General features: G+C 56.3%; 5 protein-coding genes across 5 annotated transcripts; 3 read left to right on the top strand and 2 right to left on the bottom strand.

Moving 5' to 3' along the window:
• Positions 1-1,610: 1,610 nt before the first annotated feature.
• CGGC5_v005799 (Nitroalkane oxidase) lies at positions 1,611-2,926 on the top strand (the record flags this gene model as incomplete). The annotated part of the gene is made up of 2 exons (XM_032024616.1): positions 1,611-2,722; positions 2,776-2,926. 2 exons carry the CDS (start codon positions 1,611-1,613, stop codon positions 2,924-2,926), a joined length of 1,263 nt encoding a protein of 420 aa, XP_031878691.1.
• Positions 2,927-3,657: 731 nt separating this feature from the next.
• On the top strand, positions 3,658-4,329 carry CGGC5_v005798 (putative magnesium-dependent phosphatase; the record flags this gene model as incomplete). The annotated part of the gene is made up of 1 exon (XM_032024615.1): positions 3,658-4,329. One exon carries the CDS (start codon positions 3,658-3,660, stop codon positions 4,327-4,329), a length of 672 nt encoding a protein of 223 aa, XP_031878688.1.
• Positions 4,330-4,797: 468 nt separating this feature from the next.
• SEC14 (SEC14 cytosolic factor) lies at positions 4,798-6,293 on the bottom strand (the record flags this gene model as incomplete). The annotated part of the gene is made up of 3 exons (XM_032024614.1): positions 4,798-5,408; positions 5,477-5,988; positions 6,088-6,293. 3 exons carry the CDS (start codon positions 6,291-6,293, stop codon positions 4,798-4,800), a joined length of 1,329 nt encoding a protein of 442 aa, XP_031878689.1.
• Positions 6,294-7,640: 1,347 nt separating this feature from the next.
• CGGC5_v005796 (uncharacterized protein) lies at positions 7,641-8,783 on the bottom strand (the record flags this gene model as incomplete). The annotated part of the gene is made up of 1 exon (XM_032024610.2): positions 7,641-8,783. The coding sequence occupies one exon, from the start codon at positions 8,781-8,783 to the stop codon at positions 7,641-7,643; it is 1,143 nt and encodes a 380-aa protein (XP_031878706.2).
• A 631-nt stretch (positions 8,784-9,414) lies between these two features.
• On the top strand, positions 9,415-14,327 carry CGGC5_v005795 (Transposon Tf2-6 polyprotein; the record flags this gene model as incomplete). The annotated part of the gene is made up of 3 exons (XM_066151516.1): positions 9,415-10,574; positions 10,616-10,761; positions 10,807-14,327. 3 exons carry the CDS (start codon positions 9,415-9,417, stop codon positions 14,325-14,327), a joined length of 4,827 nt encoding a protein of 1,608 aa, XP_066008905.1.
• Positions 14,328-14,519: the final 192 nt, after the last annotated feature.

Here is a 14,519-nt window from a genome sequence, read left to right as displayed (position 1 = left end):
GAGAAACTCAGACCGCTGGGGGGCTGAAGGAGAGCGTGGCGTCGGGGACGGACATTTTGGTCGAGGAAGGGCGTCGTTGCCCGGGTTCCCGAACACGCCGAGGAAGGTATTGTTTGTTTGAATGTGCGGCTGCTGCAAGCTCTGCCATCGGTTGTGTGACAAAAAGCGTCAGATGTTTGCAAGTCTGCGTGAGTGGAATTGCCGGGCATTGTTACCGGACGAGCACACAGTGTGTATCAGAGCTTCCTCATCTCATTCAAGCTGTGGGAGCTGTCATGTGTGTGGCCATAGCTTCGGAATCAAAAAGTAGCCTCCGATGTGAGATGCGACACATAAAGTTTGGCCTGTGGTTGCTTGGGATCGGCTTCTTAAACATTTCGATGTGATGGTGGTTTTACGGATTTACGGGTTTACAAGCAATGCGTGGTTGGAGATGGGGTGAGCTTCTGCCGAGGCAGTTGGGAACGTTGCTAAAGAGGCATGAAACAAGTCGCCTGGTTCTTCAATACTGTGAGAGGCTCCCTTGAATCAATTCCTGGCTTGGTGCACATTGGAAATGGCTTTTTTAGAGTAGATGTATCGTGCCCGGCGTTCTTTCAATACCGGCCTCCATCTCCGGATTAACGGGGCGGAGGTGGGGCCGGTCCCGGGCCGCGGCACGAGAACACCGCCAAACATGCGAAGTCGCCCCGGGATAATCTGCAGAGAAACCAACTGATATCGCGCCGTGATTTGGTACACCCTACCTCAAGCCTATCAATAACTCCAACATGGTCATCATACCCGCGCAACATCACCTCCACTTGCCCGTATCGGCACAGTGCCGGTCGTACCCACTGGGCCGGGACACGCGGAAGACATACCCAGCCCCGCGTTTCTGAATCTCCCCAGATCTTGCTGGAGTAGGCCAGAAAACAAACTAATGAGATGCAAATTGGCTCCGCGGACAGCTGTGTTTGATGAAAGCCACGGATACCAGCACTCCAGTCTAACTCCTTCGACGCGGGGAACTAGGACAGGTTTCCGCCGATTCAAGTCAGACGTAATCTTTTTCTGGAGGCCAAGAGGCAATGCCGTCAGCTCAATTATGGAGTCTCTGCATGTGCTATTGAGGGTCTTTGGTCGACAAGCAGAATCTCTGCTCCTCCAATTGGGTCGCAGCTCCGGTTTGCTGACCACCTTCATGCAAAGTACCTAGATCATCGAAAGACAGCACATTGCCAAGATCGAGAAATGGCTTTTGGGATGACAGTTTAACGATACGAATGTCTCCTTTGAGAAAACACGCACCATCGCAGAATTTACGACAGGGAGGAATCAACGCTGACTGGCAGACGACCTCATGGTTGATCCAAAGCTATACAGCAATTGGCTATGTTGATGGAATGTTCAGAGCAGAGATTGGTGCATCCAGGCCCTAATGAGCCATGGAGCATCAACTTCATGCAGTCAACCTGCGTCTTCACGATCCTCTTGCGTTGCGATCGACCAGGAGGTTAGCGATGGTGGTCAGCCCAACATGACAGTCCACATACAAAACCAAGAACAGCTCACGTCAACCAGCCATCCCCGCAATCGAATCCCGACAACCATCGCCAACCCAACACACAATGATCGACTTCACCCTTTCCGACTCGCAGCGCACAGCCCGCGCCAACGCTGCAGCCTTTGCCTCCCAACTCCTCCACGGCGCCTACGCCTCCTACACCAAACTCCCCAACGATGGGGTCACCCGCTTCCTCTCCACCAAGCCCCTCTTCGAGACCGCCGTCCGCGCCGGCGTGATCAAGTCCCTCGTGCCCCCACACCTCGGCGGCACCGGCGGCACGCTCCTCGAATCAGCGCTCGTCACGGAGGAGCTCTTCGCCGTGGAGCCCGGCGTCGCGCTGAACCTGCTGACGGACAGCCTGGGGCTCATGCCGCTGATCTTCTCGTCCGCGGAGGATTCCCTCAAGAAAGAGCTCGTGGCGCCGTTTCTGGCGGCTGAGGGGGCCCCGTTGGCGGCGTTCCAGTGGTCTGAGCCCGGCGGCACGGCGAACTTCTTCGAGAAGGGCGGGAGGGGCGCGCAGACGGTGGCAAGGCGCCAGGGTGATAGGTGGGTTGTCAACGGCGAGAAGATCTGGGCGGGGAATTGCACAGGGTGGGATGGTCGCGGGGCGGATGTGCAGACTGTGTTCTGCCGAGACGGCGATGGTGATAGCGGCGACCTGGTGAGTTCGGCGATGCTGCTCGCTATCCCGCGCGCCGTATTAGACGAGAATGACGAGGGCGCGTTTCGGGTAGTGAAGTACATCGAGACACCGGGCTTCACGGCGCACTGCGGCCCGCACGTCGCCTTCACTGACCTGCGCGTGCCGGAGAAGTACGTCGTCGCAAGGGGCCCTGAAGCAGTGCGGATTGTCGAGATGGCGTTCGCGGCGACGGGGGCCATGGTCGGGGCCATGGGGGCCGGCATCATGCGCACGGCGTTCCGGTCCGCGTTGCGCTTTGCCAAGGAGAACAATCAGGGCGGGAGCGTCAAGGTCCTCGAGAGGCAGTCTGCGGCGGACCTGTTGGTCTCGCTGAAGACGAAGATTGACACGGCGCGGCTGATTAGCTGGAAGGCGGCGCACGCAGTGGACAATGGCGAAAAGGACGCCGTGGAGCTGTGCTCGCAGGCGAAGATCTACGGGTCTGAGGTGGCGGTCGAGGGGGTTGCGGAAGCGATGAGGGTCATTGGGATGTAAGTGTCTGCTGTGAACGTCTCTTTTGGTGGAATTGCTAACGGGGATGCAGAGCGTCTTGGTCGTACGAGTATCCATTTGCCAGACTTGTGCAAGAGGCGGCCGTGTTGCCCATCTTTGACGGCGGCAACCAGGGCGTCAGGAGGAGGGTTGTGCAGAAGGCGATGTTGGCGGACGACTACGATCCATTTGGCGACCTCTAAGAGGTATTCGGTCGGACTTGGGATACTACAAGGTGTGAGTGCCAGGGATTCACACCCAAAGGAAGAGTTTACGGGCGTGATCTTGTCGGGAATTGGGCATCGAACAGGGTCAATATCTGATGATGATGGAATGTGAGCGGTACGCTCCATAGTCTACCAATTCGGGCCCTCCTGCAAGTCCGCCTTTCAGCGGACACCCATCTGGCGTTGTGGCAGAGTGGTCTAATGCGCAAGACTAGAAATCTTGTTCCTTCGGGAGCGTCTGTTCGAATCAGGCCAACGTCGATATCTTTTGCCTTTTGCCGTCCATGGCCGTTCTAAATGTTCTTACTGTCTCTGTGCCAATGGTATCGAAATGATGTTTTGTCCCGGATTTCATTCCGCCAAGTTCTTCGTCCGATCTAGCTGTTTCGTTCGCTTCCCGTGCGGCCTGCCCGCCGAGAGTTTTCGATGCGCGGCCCGGGGGTCAAATCACCGCTGTAATCCCGCAGGACCCCGCCGTTGGAGCCAATGCGCTAGCTGCCCCGGCAGTGACGAAAAAAAGCGCCCGCCGCAATTTATCGCTCTGCCCCTCCAAACAGTAATTCCCGTCAGCATCTACACCCACCCAGCCTCGATAACGACGATAACCCAAACTCCCATTCTGCGTCCACGACATCACCCACGCCAATCCAACGCACCTCGCATCTTCCCATATACAAGACGTCCCACGAGGGCGCTCCCTCCACACAATGCCCAAAAAGCTCTCCAAAACCCCGCAAGGAGGCAGCACATCCACCCTCGGCAACGGCACGCCCTCCACCTCGACGACCGCCTCGCTCTCCCTCCCGCGCATCCTCACCGACGACCTGCCGCTGCCCAAGCTCATCGTCTTCGACCTCGACTACACCCTCTGGCCCTTCTGGGTCGACACCCACGTCTCGGGCCCGCTCAAGGCGAACGCCGCGCACTCCGCCACGACGGACCGCCACGGCGAGTCCTTCGCCTTCTACGCGGACGTCCCGCGCATCTTGTACACCCTGCCGCTGGCGGGCGTGAAGCTCGCGGTCGCGTCGAGGACCAGCGCGCCGGAGCTGGCGCGGGATATGCTGAAGCTGCTGCACGTGCCGCCGCCGAGCGCGGAGGAGGGCGGGAGCGGGAAGAAGGAGAAGGCGCGGAAGGCGCTGGAGTTTTTTGATGGGGGGCTGGAGATCTATCCGAGTAGTAAGATCCGGCACTTTGAGGCGATTTTCCGCAAGACGGGGATCCCGTTTACGGAGATGCTGTTTTTCGATGACGAGAGCAGGAATCGGGATACGGAGAGCTTGGGGGTGACGATGCATTTGGTCAGGGACGGGACGAGTTGGGCGGAGATTGAGAAGGGCGTGGCTGAGTGGAGGAAGAGGAGGGGGTATACGGGTTAAGCATCGGTCTTCATGCATCATGAACGAGTGGCGGCGAGAGTGATAGAGATTAAATTGGCGAGGATAAACAGTACATAGAGCCGTTGGGGGCGGTAAGGTTTCGGGCATCCCAGTTTCACGGACGCCGGGAGGGTTTGCCAGACGTATGACGGGACGGGACGATACGACCACACCAAGATCTGATCTCAGGGCCCTCTGGCTTTAGATGAGATGATGCGACGTCTTTCTTGATACCATGCACTTCTAGACATGAATTCAAACAATGTTTTTGGTATTTCAGAACTAAAACTCCAGCCCATGTTGTTGCTCCGTCGTCCGACGACTGACCAAAGCCAGATGTAAATTAATAGGACCATCGAACCCTCGGGGGTATATATGATAAAAGCCGTTTCCCAAACCACACCCAAAATCAATCGCCTCCTGCCGCATATGCATCCCCCTCTTTTCTATATTCTACTCGGAATTCGTCTATGCCAGGCCAACGGGCGCCGTCGTGCTGCCGTTGGTGTGCTTCTCCGTAATCTCCTTGGTCTCGGAGATGGACAGCTTCGACAGCTCGTCCTCGCCATTCGTCGTCGCCGCCGCGGGCTCGGTAATCTTGACGGGCTCGGTCTGGGTGCCCTCCGTCACGGCGCCGTCCTTCTCGTCAACCGGCACGGTCGTGGTCGTCTCCACCGCGACACCGTTCGTCTTGGCGGGCGGCCACGTGCGCGGCACCGAGGCGATGAGCTCCTCCTGCTCCTTGCCGTTGACGCAGCCAATGCCGAAACACTCGACGCGGGTGCCGTCCGCGGTCTCGCGCCAGACGGCGGGGCGGCCGGTGAAGGCCGTGTGGCCGTTCTCCCAGCGCACGACGCCCTCCCACGCGGGGTCGACGGTGGGCTGGTCGCCCCAGGCGAACTCGAGCTGGCCGCCGTACTTCTTGGGGATGTTGCGCGTCTCGACGAACTGCTCGAGCGTCGGGAGGACCTCGTGCGGGGAGAGGATGAAGATCTTGGAGACGGTGATGGGGTCGAACCAGCGCTTGACCCAGCCCCAGACCGTGGAGAAGAAGACGGGCGCGCCGATGATGAAGATGCCTGGGTGACGTCAATGACTGCGCGAACGCGCGAGGGTTTAGGGGACAAGCAAGAGGGTAAAAACTCACGGTCAAGAGTCTCGGGGTAGTGCGCCGTCGCGATCTGACTGGCGGCCTGCATGTGGCTCTTGAGGTTCCAGAACTGCTTCAGGCTGACGCCCGAGATGTCGACAATGTTTGTGCTCAGGGTGATGGGGGTGTCGTTGAAGTCGCGGTCCTGCAGCTGCGTCGAGAAGGGCTGGTTGAAGCGGGTGAGGTTCTCGTAGAGGGCGAACAGGCGCAGCAGGCCCTGCGGGGTCTTGCCGTCCCACTTGGCCTTGCTGAAGGTCTCCTTGCCGGACTTCTCGTAGGCGGCGATGGCCTTGGTGTCGAGGTGCTTGATTTCAAAGAGGTACAGCGGGATGCCGCGGCGGTCGCGGCGGCCGGTCCATTGCGGGTACAGGCGGCGGCTCTGCTCGTAGGCGTCGAGCTCGATGGTGTGGTAGAGGGTGTCGATGTCGCTGCCGGCGCGCCACTCCTCCGTGTCCTTGAACTGCGTGAGGGCGTCTGCGGGGACCCAGCTGCGGGCTCTGAGGTATCGCCTATTGGAGGGGGGGGAAACAGTCAGCTTTTCGTGTGTCCCGGTACATCCGGCGCAAAGAGAAAAATCGAGGGAGGGAAAAACGTGTAAAGCGGCTCACAGAAGTGTTTGGTCGTCGTGGGACGCAGGCGGGCCTGGCTTGTACAGCCCCTTCTCCTCGACCAGCTTCTTGAAGGCGACGAGCTGCGCCTCTTCGTGCTCGTTGAGGTGGCCCAGATGGCCGCGCGGGTAGCCGTGTTCGGCGACGACAGTCGAGGCGTGGGATTTCACCTTGGAGGCGGGGTCGGAAGTCGCGGTATCGGCCATATTTTTTTTTGTGGTGTGTGGTTTTATCGTGCTCTTTTTTCGTCAGTCCTTTATCAAGATGTGATGTCGGATCTGTGTCGGCGGTGTGCGACAGGCAGGTTTCTGTTTGGGGAAACAAAAGGTCGTATTTCCTCCGTCAGCCGGCGTCAGCAAGCAGCGCAAGGTGTGCGAGGTCGCTCTGGAAAAGATCGGGGGCGGCGGCGGCCTCGAGGCGGACTGCGGACTTTGACATGGTGGGCGGGCAGGCGGGCGTTGGCGGGACGGACGGGATCTTGTTGGGTCCCATTCCCTCCCTCTTGCAGGTGCAGCGCAGGTGCAGGTGCAGGTGCAGGTGTGGAAATTTGATGTGTAATCGGCGTGGGAGAGAGATCCATGGATCCCGCTATGCCGTTCCCGTTGAAGTCGCGAGGAGATGACCGGGTTCCTTGTGACCGCCCCCCTGTCGCCTGTCAGTCAGCGGCAGCCTTTATCACCACCCGTGCCGCCCGGGGTCATTCGCCCGAACAGCCCGACGCAGCTGCCCAATCAATGACGGCGAGAAAGCGTCCTTACGTCATACAACTCGGCCGACATTCATCCACCTCGAACTTTTTGTTCTGTTGTCCGCGATCCTGAACTGAACTTTGCGAAGAGCTTCAACCTTCCCTTCCATCAGGATCATGATACATACGATAATCCCGTCCTGCACCACAACGCCTCCACATGCATCTCGTCTCAACCATCAATCTCACCTGCAGCAGTGAAGCGCGCATGCCCGCCCGGCGCGACGCCACTGCATCCTTCCGCGTATCGTACAGCCAATGGGAACAGAAGCAGTGGAAACATCGCGTGCGAGTCATTGTGGGGCCTCACTGTTCAAACACAACCCGCAATGGACAGCACATCCGGCTTATGAGAAACCAAACATCCGGTCGACCACTCTGCAGGCGAGTCTGAAGTCGCGTGTGCAAAATGCCTCAGGGTTTCCCTGTGATTATTGACGTTGAACCAAACACACCGCCCAGTTATCCCCCTCAAAAAGTAATGAATCCCACGCGTGCAGTGTGGAGGTATTTCATGCGTCTGGAGGCTTTATCCCGACTCTGCGGCTGCTTCCACATGGCCTTCTCGCCAATGACGTGTCGCGAATGTGAATCCACATGGCTCGTTCGGGCAGGCTAGTGCGAGCTTCTCGAGTCGTGGCCTCTGTCTGGGGTTGATACAGCTACATCACGGTCTTGATCTTGCTTCAAGGACTGCATGCGAAAGTTGAACAATTGAAATGTGACTTAGACAACTTCTGCTGGGCCCTGCGACTTTGAAATGACAGAGCCAGGCTTCGTGATGGCTCGAACATTTGCTTACTTTTCACATCTCTGAGCAGCTTTCAGCTAGCCATTCCTCGCGTAAGTCTTCCAGTCGCAATATTGCTTCCGGCAGACTCTCCTTGTCATCAAAATCCAGCTTGCTAGCATGGCCATCGATGATTTCGGAACTTTGGCCTTCCCTCAAAGTCACTAAGGGCTTCTTGAGCAACTTTCGGCTGAGATGCTGCTTCAATGCCGTCTGCAGCGGCTGCAAAGATTCCTCCGTGTCATTCAGTATCAACTCCAGCTCACGTGCCGCGCCAACCTCCAGGCCAGCCAACTCGCTCGCTTGCAGCGCTATCTCGCATGTGTTGAAAGCTTCAAAAGCAGCCAGTGGCCACTCCAGGCAGCCACGACCCTCCAAAAAGTCCATCGTCCAGAGACCCCGGTCGATAAAGGACGTGTCCGCCGAAAAGAGACAACTCCAGTGCAGCTTCTCCAGGAAGAACTCTGCGGGCGTCAGAGGCCCCTGCCAAGACCACACTCTGTTCGTATTGACGCCGCGCTCCATGAGAAATTCGACCTTGGCGCGGAACAAGCTGGGAACTTCCTCGTCCAGGGCGTTCCGCCAGACCTGGCCGACGTACTGATCGTTCATCTCAGCATTGATGTTTGCTCCTGCAGCTAAGAGAAACTCCATCATCTCGACAGAGTGGGCATCTGCGTTTGCAGCTTCGATGAGCGCAATGTCGAGCTCTCTGCGGTATTGATCGAAGGAGATTGTAGGACATTCCATATGCCTCCGTGAAATATCAATCCTCATTCGCGCCAGGATCTTCATCATCGTCCGTTTCTTCCATCTCCAATACTCAGCTTCGGACGCATACGGCTTGGTGGGTCTGTACCAAAAGGTGAGGTGATAGCGGCTGCGAGCGGCGAGTGCGAGGGATCCGAGGTGCCCGTGAAACTCGTCGGGCCGTATTGCAACTTCTTCCTTGGGGAAATTTGACCTCGAGCCAGGGCTGTATACTATTTCCGCCCCAGCATCAAGGAGGGCGTCAGCGATCCTAAAGCTGCCAGCTCTCAACGCTTCTGCGAGATTTGTATGTAGGTCCTGGGGAGTGATGGCCTGTTTCGGTGTTGACCGATGCTTCAATATCTGTATTAGAGTACCCGAACGGTCGCGCTCAATGGCCCACGTCATTGGATCTGTCCCTCGGAAAGGAGTGCGGTAGAGGGCGCACTTGGCGATTCGTGCTAAGCCGCGACATGTGCGAGCAAGGCGGCTGATGGTGGTGGCGTCGTCTGCTGCGCTCAATATTTCCGTGATCAGCTCTGGCGGCAAGTCTCCCAATGAGCTTATCGATTTAGTTGCTCTTTTCTCGGCATCTTCAATATCTTCGTCGTTTGAGTGTAACATATCGTTTACTTATGTCACGGGCTAGAGCCCGGATCGATATCTCCGGCTTTGCCGGAGCAGTCTCCGAGATCCGGCTCCGTTGGACCCACTATTTTGCCGGGGTACACCGCCTAACCCGGTCTGCTTCACCGCTGTTAGGCGCCTATCCCTGTAAAGTCCTTTCTTCCTTCTTCAGCTTAGAATAGTCAATCGACGGCACCTCTACGTTGAACAAGCCTAGGGGCCAGCCCCTTACATATTCTAAGCTCAACAACAAAAGCCGCTGCACGAAACCTCACGAGAGCGATACGACAGAATCGCTAGAGGGTAGCGCAACGAGAAGCCGCTATACGAAGCCTCACGAGAGCGATACGACGATTCGCTAGAGGGTAGCGCAACGAGAAGACGCTATACGAAACCTCACGAGAGCGGCACGATGGATCCGCCAGAGGGTAGCACAAACGACGCAATGAACGCTGAGATTGATCGCCGAATCAACGAAGCGGTCAACGCAAGCGTCCGTCCTCTTCAGGACCAGATCACGCAGCTCTTGACAGCTCTAAATGGGCTTATGTCACCGGATAGAGCAACCCCTACGCTGCTCGCGAGTAGCGTACCGACCCCGTCCACAGCCGATACGACTATACAGGCTCCGAGCGACGATACAGTGATGGTAGCCGAAGGGCGAAGAAAGCCCCTACCAAATCCCCCGAAGTTCACGGGAAGGCGCAAAGACTACCCAGCGTGGTCTCAGCAAATGCGCGATAAGATTAGCCTGGACGCAAGACTTATGGGGAGTAACGCCGAGATTTGGTACTACATCAACTCACGCCTCGACGTTGACCCTCAGCAAGTTGTTGCTACATTCTACGCCGCTGGAGGCCCTGGGGGCGAGCGGGAACCCTCTGAGTTCATGAGGTACTTGGACCGCACGTACAAGGACCCAAGTGCTACCTCCCGTGCAGCTGCTATGCTACGAACGATCCGTCAACGGGACGACCAGTCCCTCGCCTCCTTTCTTCCCCGATACGAGAGAATACTGTCAGAGGCTGGGGGAGCTAGTTGGGCAGACCAGGCGAAGATAACCCTCCTCGAGGGAGCACTTAGTACACGGCTCCAACAAGCCCTCGTTACTGTCGACCTTCCGGTCGATAACTACCATGGATGGCTCATGCGTGTACAAGACGTAGCTGCAAGGCTGGAGAGACTTCCAGCTATAACGCGCAGAAGCAGTTTGTACCGCCCTAGAGCCCCTGAAGCAAGCAAGCACCGCGACGACGACGGTGATGTGGTTATGACTGGCGTAAGCCGTGCGAGGAACAAGAAAGGAGCCCTGGAACCGCAGCGCCGCAGACGTTACTCCTCCTCGTCTGAGTCTGAGGGTAGCGAACAACCACAGAAGGATAGTCGCCGTTGTTACAACTGTAACCAGATCGGCCACATCGCTATATGGTGTCCTAAGCGGAAGCATTTTAGCCCTAGGAAGGCTAAGAAGGTTAAGAAGGTCAAGAAGGACCCTAAGCCTGAGGAGAGCAGCAACGATAGTGCTACAGAGGAGCTAGAAAGCTCTGGGGCTGAAGAGAGCTCGGGAAAAGAGTAACTCTAACGCAAAGTCGGGCGTTAGAGGCTAAGCCTAGTGATATCACAGAATGGAAGCAGTTTAAGCATCGCATGAGCAGCAAGTCAGCAGTGATCACTACCCGCATACACAAGGGCACTCAAGCAGACGCCTTAGTAGACACTGGGTGCAACCTATACGCCCTTGTCGACCACGACCTTGCCCGTAAGCTCCGCCTACCAATAGTAGACCGTTCTGAGCGGCTACTAGGCAGCTTCAGCGACTCTACAGGCGCTACGAAAGCAACAGGCGTAGTTGTCTTTAACCTTGAGCTATGCGGTTATGATGAGAAGATCTTTGCGTATACCGTACGTGGCCTTGGTGACGACCTATTCTTAGGGAAGCCATGGATGGAGAGGAACCGTATCCTATACGACGCTGCGGCGCAGCGTATACGGCATAGGAGGGGTGGTGTGGACCTACGTCTGAAAGGCGAGGAAGAACCAGAACGAGTACGCCAGATCAGGACCGCCCGCCTCCTCCCAGGAGCCCCTTTTGCAACGCTCTATAAGAGGGCACGACAACACACCAAAGGACCTACAGGATATGAAGTTCGAGCTATCAGCCTAGCAGACATACAGAAGGCTCTTGCGAAGAAGACTGAGAAGGCAGATCTAAAGGCCCTCCTTCCGCCAGCTATACTAGCTGAGTTCCACAAGCTGTTCCAACCTGACGAAGCCGCCAACCTTCCACCGCATCGCCCTGGAGTCGACCATAAGATCCCTATTAAACAGGATAGTAATGGTAACGAGGCCGTACTACCATGGGGGCCGCTCTACAGCATGTCACGAGAAGAGCTTCTCGTTCTCCGTAAGACCCTGCGAGACCTACTAGATAAGGGCTTTATCCGCGCTAGTAGCTCAGAAGCATCAGCCCCAGTACTGTTTGTACGCAAACCAGGTGGAGGAATACGTTTTTGTGTTGACTACCGCGCCCTTAACGAACTTACAAGGCGCGACCGATACCCTCTTCCCTTGATTCGAGAGACGCTACGGACTGTCAGCGCTGCTAAGTGGTTCACTAAGCTAGACGTAGTAGCAGCGTTCCATAAGATCAGGATCGCTCAGGGAGAGGAGTATAAGACAGCCTTCCGAACAAGATACGGGCTATTCGAATGGCTAGTTGTCCCTTTTGGGCTCACAGGGGCCCCCGCCACGTTCCAACGATACATCAACAGCGTGCTTCGAGAATACTTAGACGACTTTGCAACAGCGTATATGGACGACGTCCTGATCTACTCAAACGGCTCACGACAAGATCACGAAGCAAAGGTTAAGCTAGTACTACATAAGCTAGCTGCCGCAGGGCTCCGATTAGACCCCCATAAGTGCGCATTCTCCGTGAAGACAGTCAAGTACCTTGGGTTTATCATAACAGCTGGAGTTGGTATCTCTTGCGACCCTGAGAAACTGAAGGCAATCAAGGAATGGGCTGCGCCAAGGACGGTCAAGGGAGTCCGAAGCTTCTTAGGATTTGCGAACTACTACCGAATCTTCATCCCAGCGTACTCAGAGATCGCTGGACCCCTTATAGCTCTTACGAAAAAGGGTGTCCTATTCTGCTGGGGCAAGGAACAGGAGTTGGCGTTCCAGGAGCTTAAGAGGATTTTCGCAGCTAAGCCCGTCCTACATCAATTGGACCCCGAGCGGACAACCTATGTTGAAGCTGATTGCTCTGGCTTTGCCCTTGGGGGAGTACTCTCACAGGAAGACGAGCATGGTAGACGTCACGCAGTAGCATACCACTCGCAGCGGTTAAACGGCGCCCAGTTTAACTACCCAATTCACGACAAGGAGATGCTGGCTATCATAAGCTGCCTACGACAATGGAGAGCAGAGCTACAGAGCGTTAGCCGCTTTAGGATCTTATCTGACCATAAGAACCTGAAGTACTTCATGACGAAGCAGAAGCTTACGGAACGGCAAAGCCGATGGGCAGAAGAGCTATCTCAGTACAACTTTGAGATACAGTACCGACCAGGAAGTGAGGCAGTGGTTCCAGACGCACTCTCAAGACGTGAACAAGATATGCCTACGTCCCCCAACGACGAGCGCGAACAAAGCCGAATCCTCCAGCTCCTTCCAGAGGCAGCCCTACTACCAGCACGTATACAACGCATAGAGGCAGCACCAGCGATGCTTGTGTTTACCGACAACGAAGAACTACAGCAACTCTGGGATCAGACTCAAGGACAAGATGAAGTCTACCAGCAGGCTTATGCTGCAGTGAAACAGCAAGAAAGAAGCTTCCCTCCTAGCCTTAAGCTAAAGGTCCAGATCGCCGAGTGTGAGATCGACAATGGTAACCGACTACTGTTCAGAGACCGGATCTGGGTACCAGGTAGCGAAGACCCTGATAGCGACGCGAATACGCTACGTACTTATATCGTCCAAAGTACCCACGACTCAGTACTTAGCGGCCACCCTGGTAGGGATAATACCCTTGCGTTAGTTAGTAGACGTTTCTACTGGCCTGGTCAGTCGCACCAGGTACGACGCTTCTGCCGCAACTGCGATGGCTGTGGGCGAAGCCACATCTGGAGAGAACGCCGCAAAGGGCTTCTAAAGCCACTGCCGATACCACAGCGTATACGAAGCGACCTCGCTATGGACTTTATTACCGACCTCCCGCTTACAGATAAAGGCGAGAGATATCTTTGGGTGATTATCGACCGGCTAGGCAAAGGTGTAACCCTTGAGCCTATGGAAAGCATGGAAGCTGAAGCCTGTGCTGAACGATTCCTCAACTGCCACTTCAGGTTTCACGGCATCCCTGCGTCAATTGTGAGCGATAGAGGGAGCAACTGGACAAGCCGCTTCTGGCGGCAGTTCTGCAAGCTGCTAAAGATAGAGCAACGGCTTAGTACCGCCTACCACCCACAGACTGATGGAGGCCCGGAGAGGATGAACCAAGAGATCCAGGCCTACTTGCGCAACTACGTTACCTACTCGCAAAAGGACTGGGCAAATAACCTCCCAGCAGCTCAACTAGCGCTCTGCAGCCGCGATAACAGCGCTATTGGTATGAGCAGCTTCTTCTTAGAACACGGATACCACCCAGAGCCCATCCGGGTTCAAGAGGCAGACCCAGAAGACCGTGAGGGCCCTCGCGAGGACGTAGCACGTAAGCTAGTAACGAGACTTCAGGACGTGATGGATATGGCCCAATCAACCCTCGCATCAACGCAGCAACGCTATGAGGAACTGGCCAACGCGAAGCGCCAGCCTACAGAGAGACTGGAAGTGGGCGACAAAGTCTGGCTTCACATGGGCCATTACAGATCTCCCAGGCCTTGCAAGAAACTGGATTGGCTACACCATAAGTACACAGTCACAAAAGTTATCTCACCATACGTGGTAGAGCTCGATGTACCAACAGCTATATACCCACGCTTCCACGTGGATAACCTGAAGCGCGCAGGCAACGACCCCTTACCTGGTCAAACGCTAGACGACGAGCAGCCGCCACCGATCATAGATGACGAAGGCGAGGAAACCTGGAATGTGGAGAGTATCGACGCGGCTACCTGGAAGCGTCGAGGGCGCGGGCGACGCCGCGAGGTTCTGGTTAAGTGGGAAGGGTATGCAGAGAGGACTTGGGAGCCTGTTGAGACGCTCCAAGGGACAGAAGCAATGGAGGCTTACGAACGCCGTTATGGCTCCGCGATGGAGCATGATGGAGACCCAGCCTTAGCGCCGCGGGCGCGCCGCCGGAGGGGAGCGGGGGGGTGATGTCACGGGCTAGAGCCCGGATCGATATCTCCGGCTTTGCCGGAGCAGTCTCCGAGATCCGGCTCCGTTGGACCCACTATTTTGCCGGGGTACACCGCCTAACCCGGTCTGCTTCACCGCTGTTAGGCGCCTATCCCTGTAAAGTCCTTTCTTCCTTCTTCAGCTTAGAATAGTCAATCGACGGCACCTCTA

The sequence above is a fragment of the Colletotrichum fructicola genome (assembly GCF_000319635.2).
Source record: "Colletotrichum fructicola Nara gc5 chromosome Unknown KSG_Nara_v1_contig03, whole genome shotgun sequence".
Lineage (NCBI taxonomy): Eukaryota > Fungi > Ascomycota > Sordariomycetes > Glomerellales > Glomerellaceae > Colletotrichum > Colletotrichum fructicola.
Note: the sequence above shows the minus strand (reverse complement) of the source record. Positions and strands in the feature narration are given on the sequence as shown.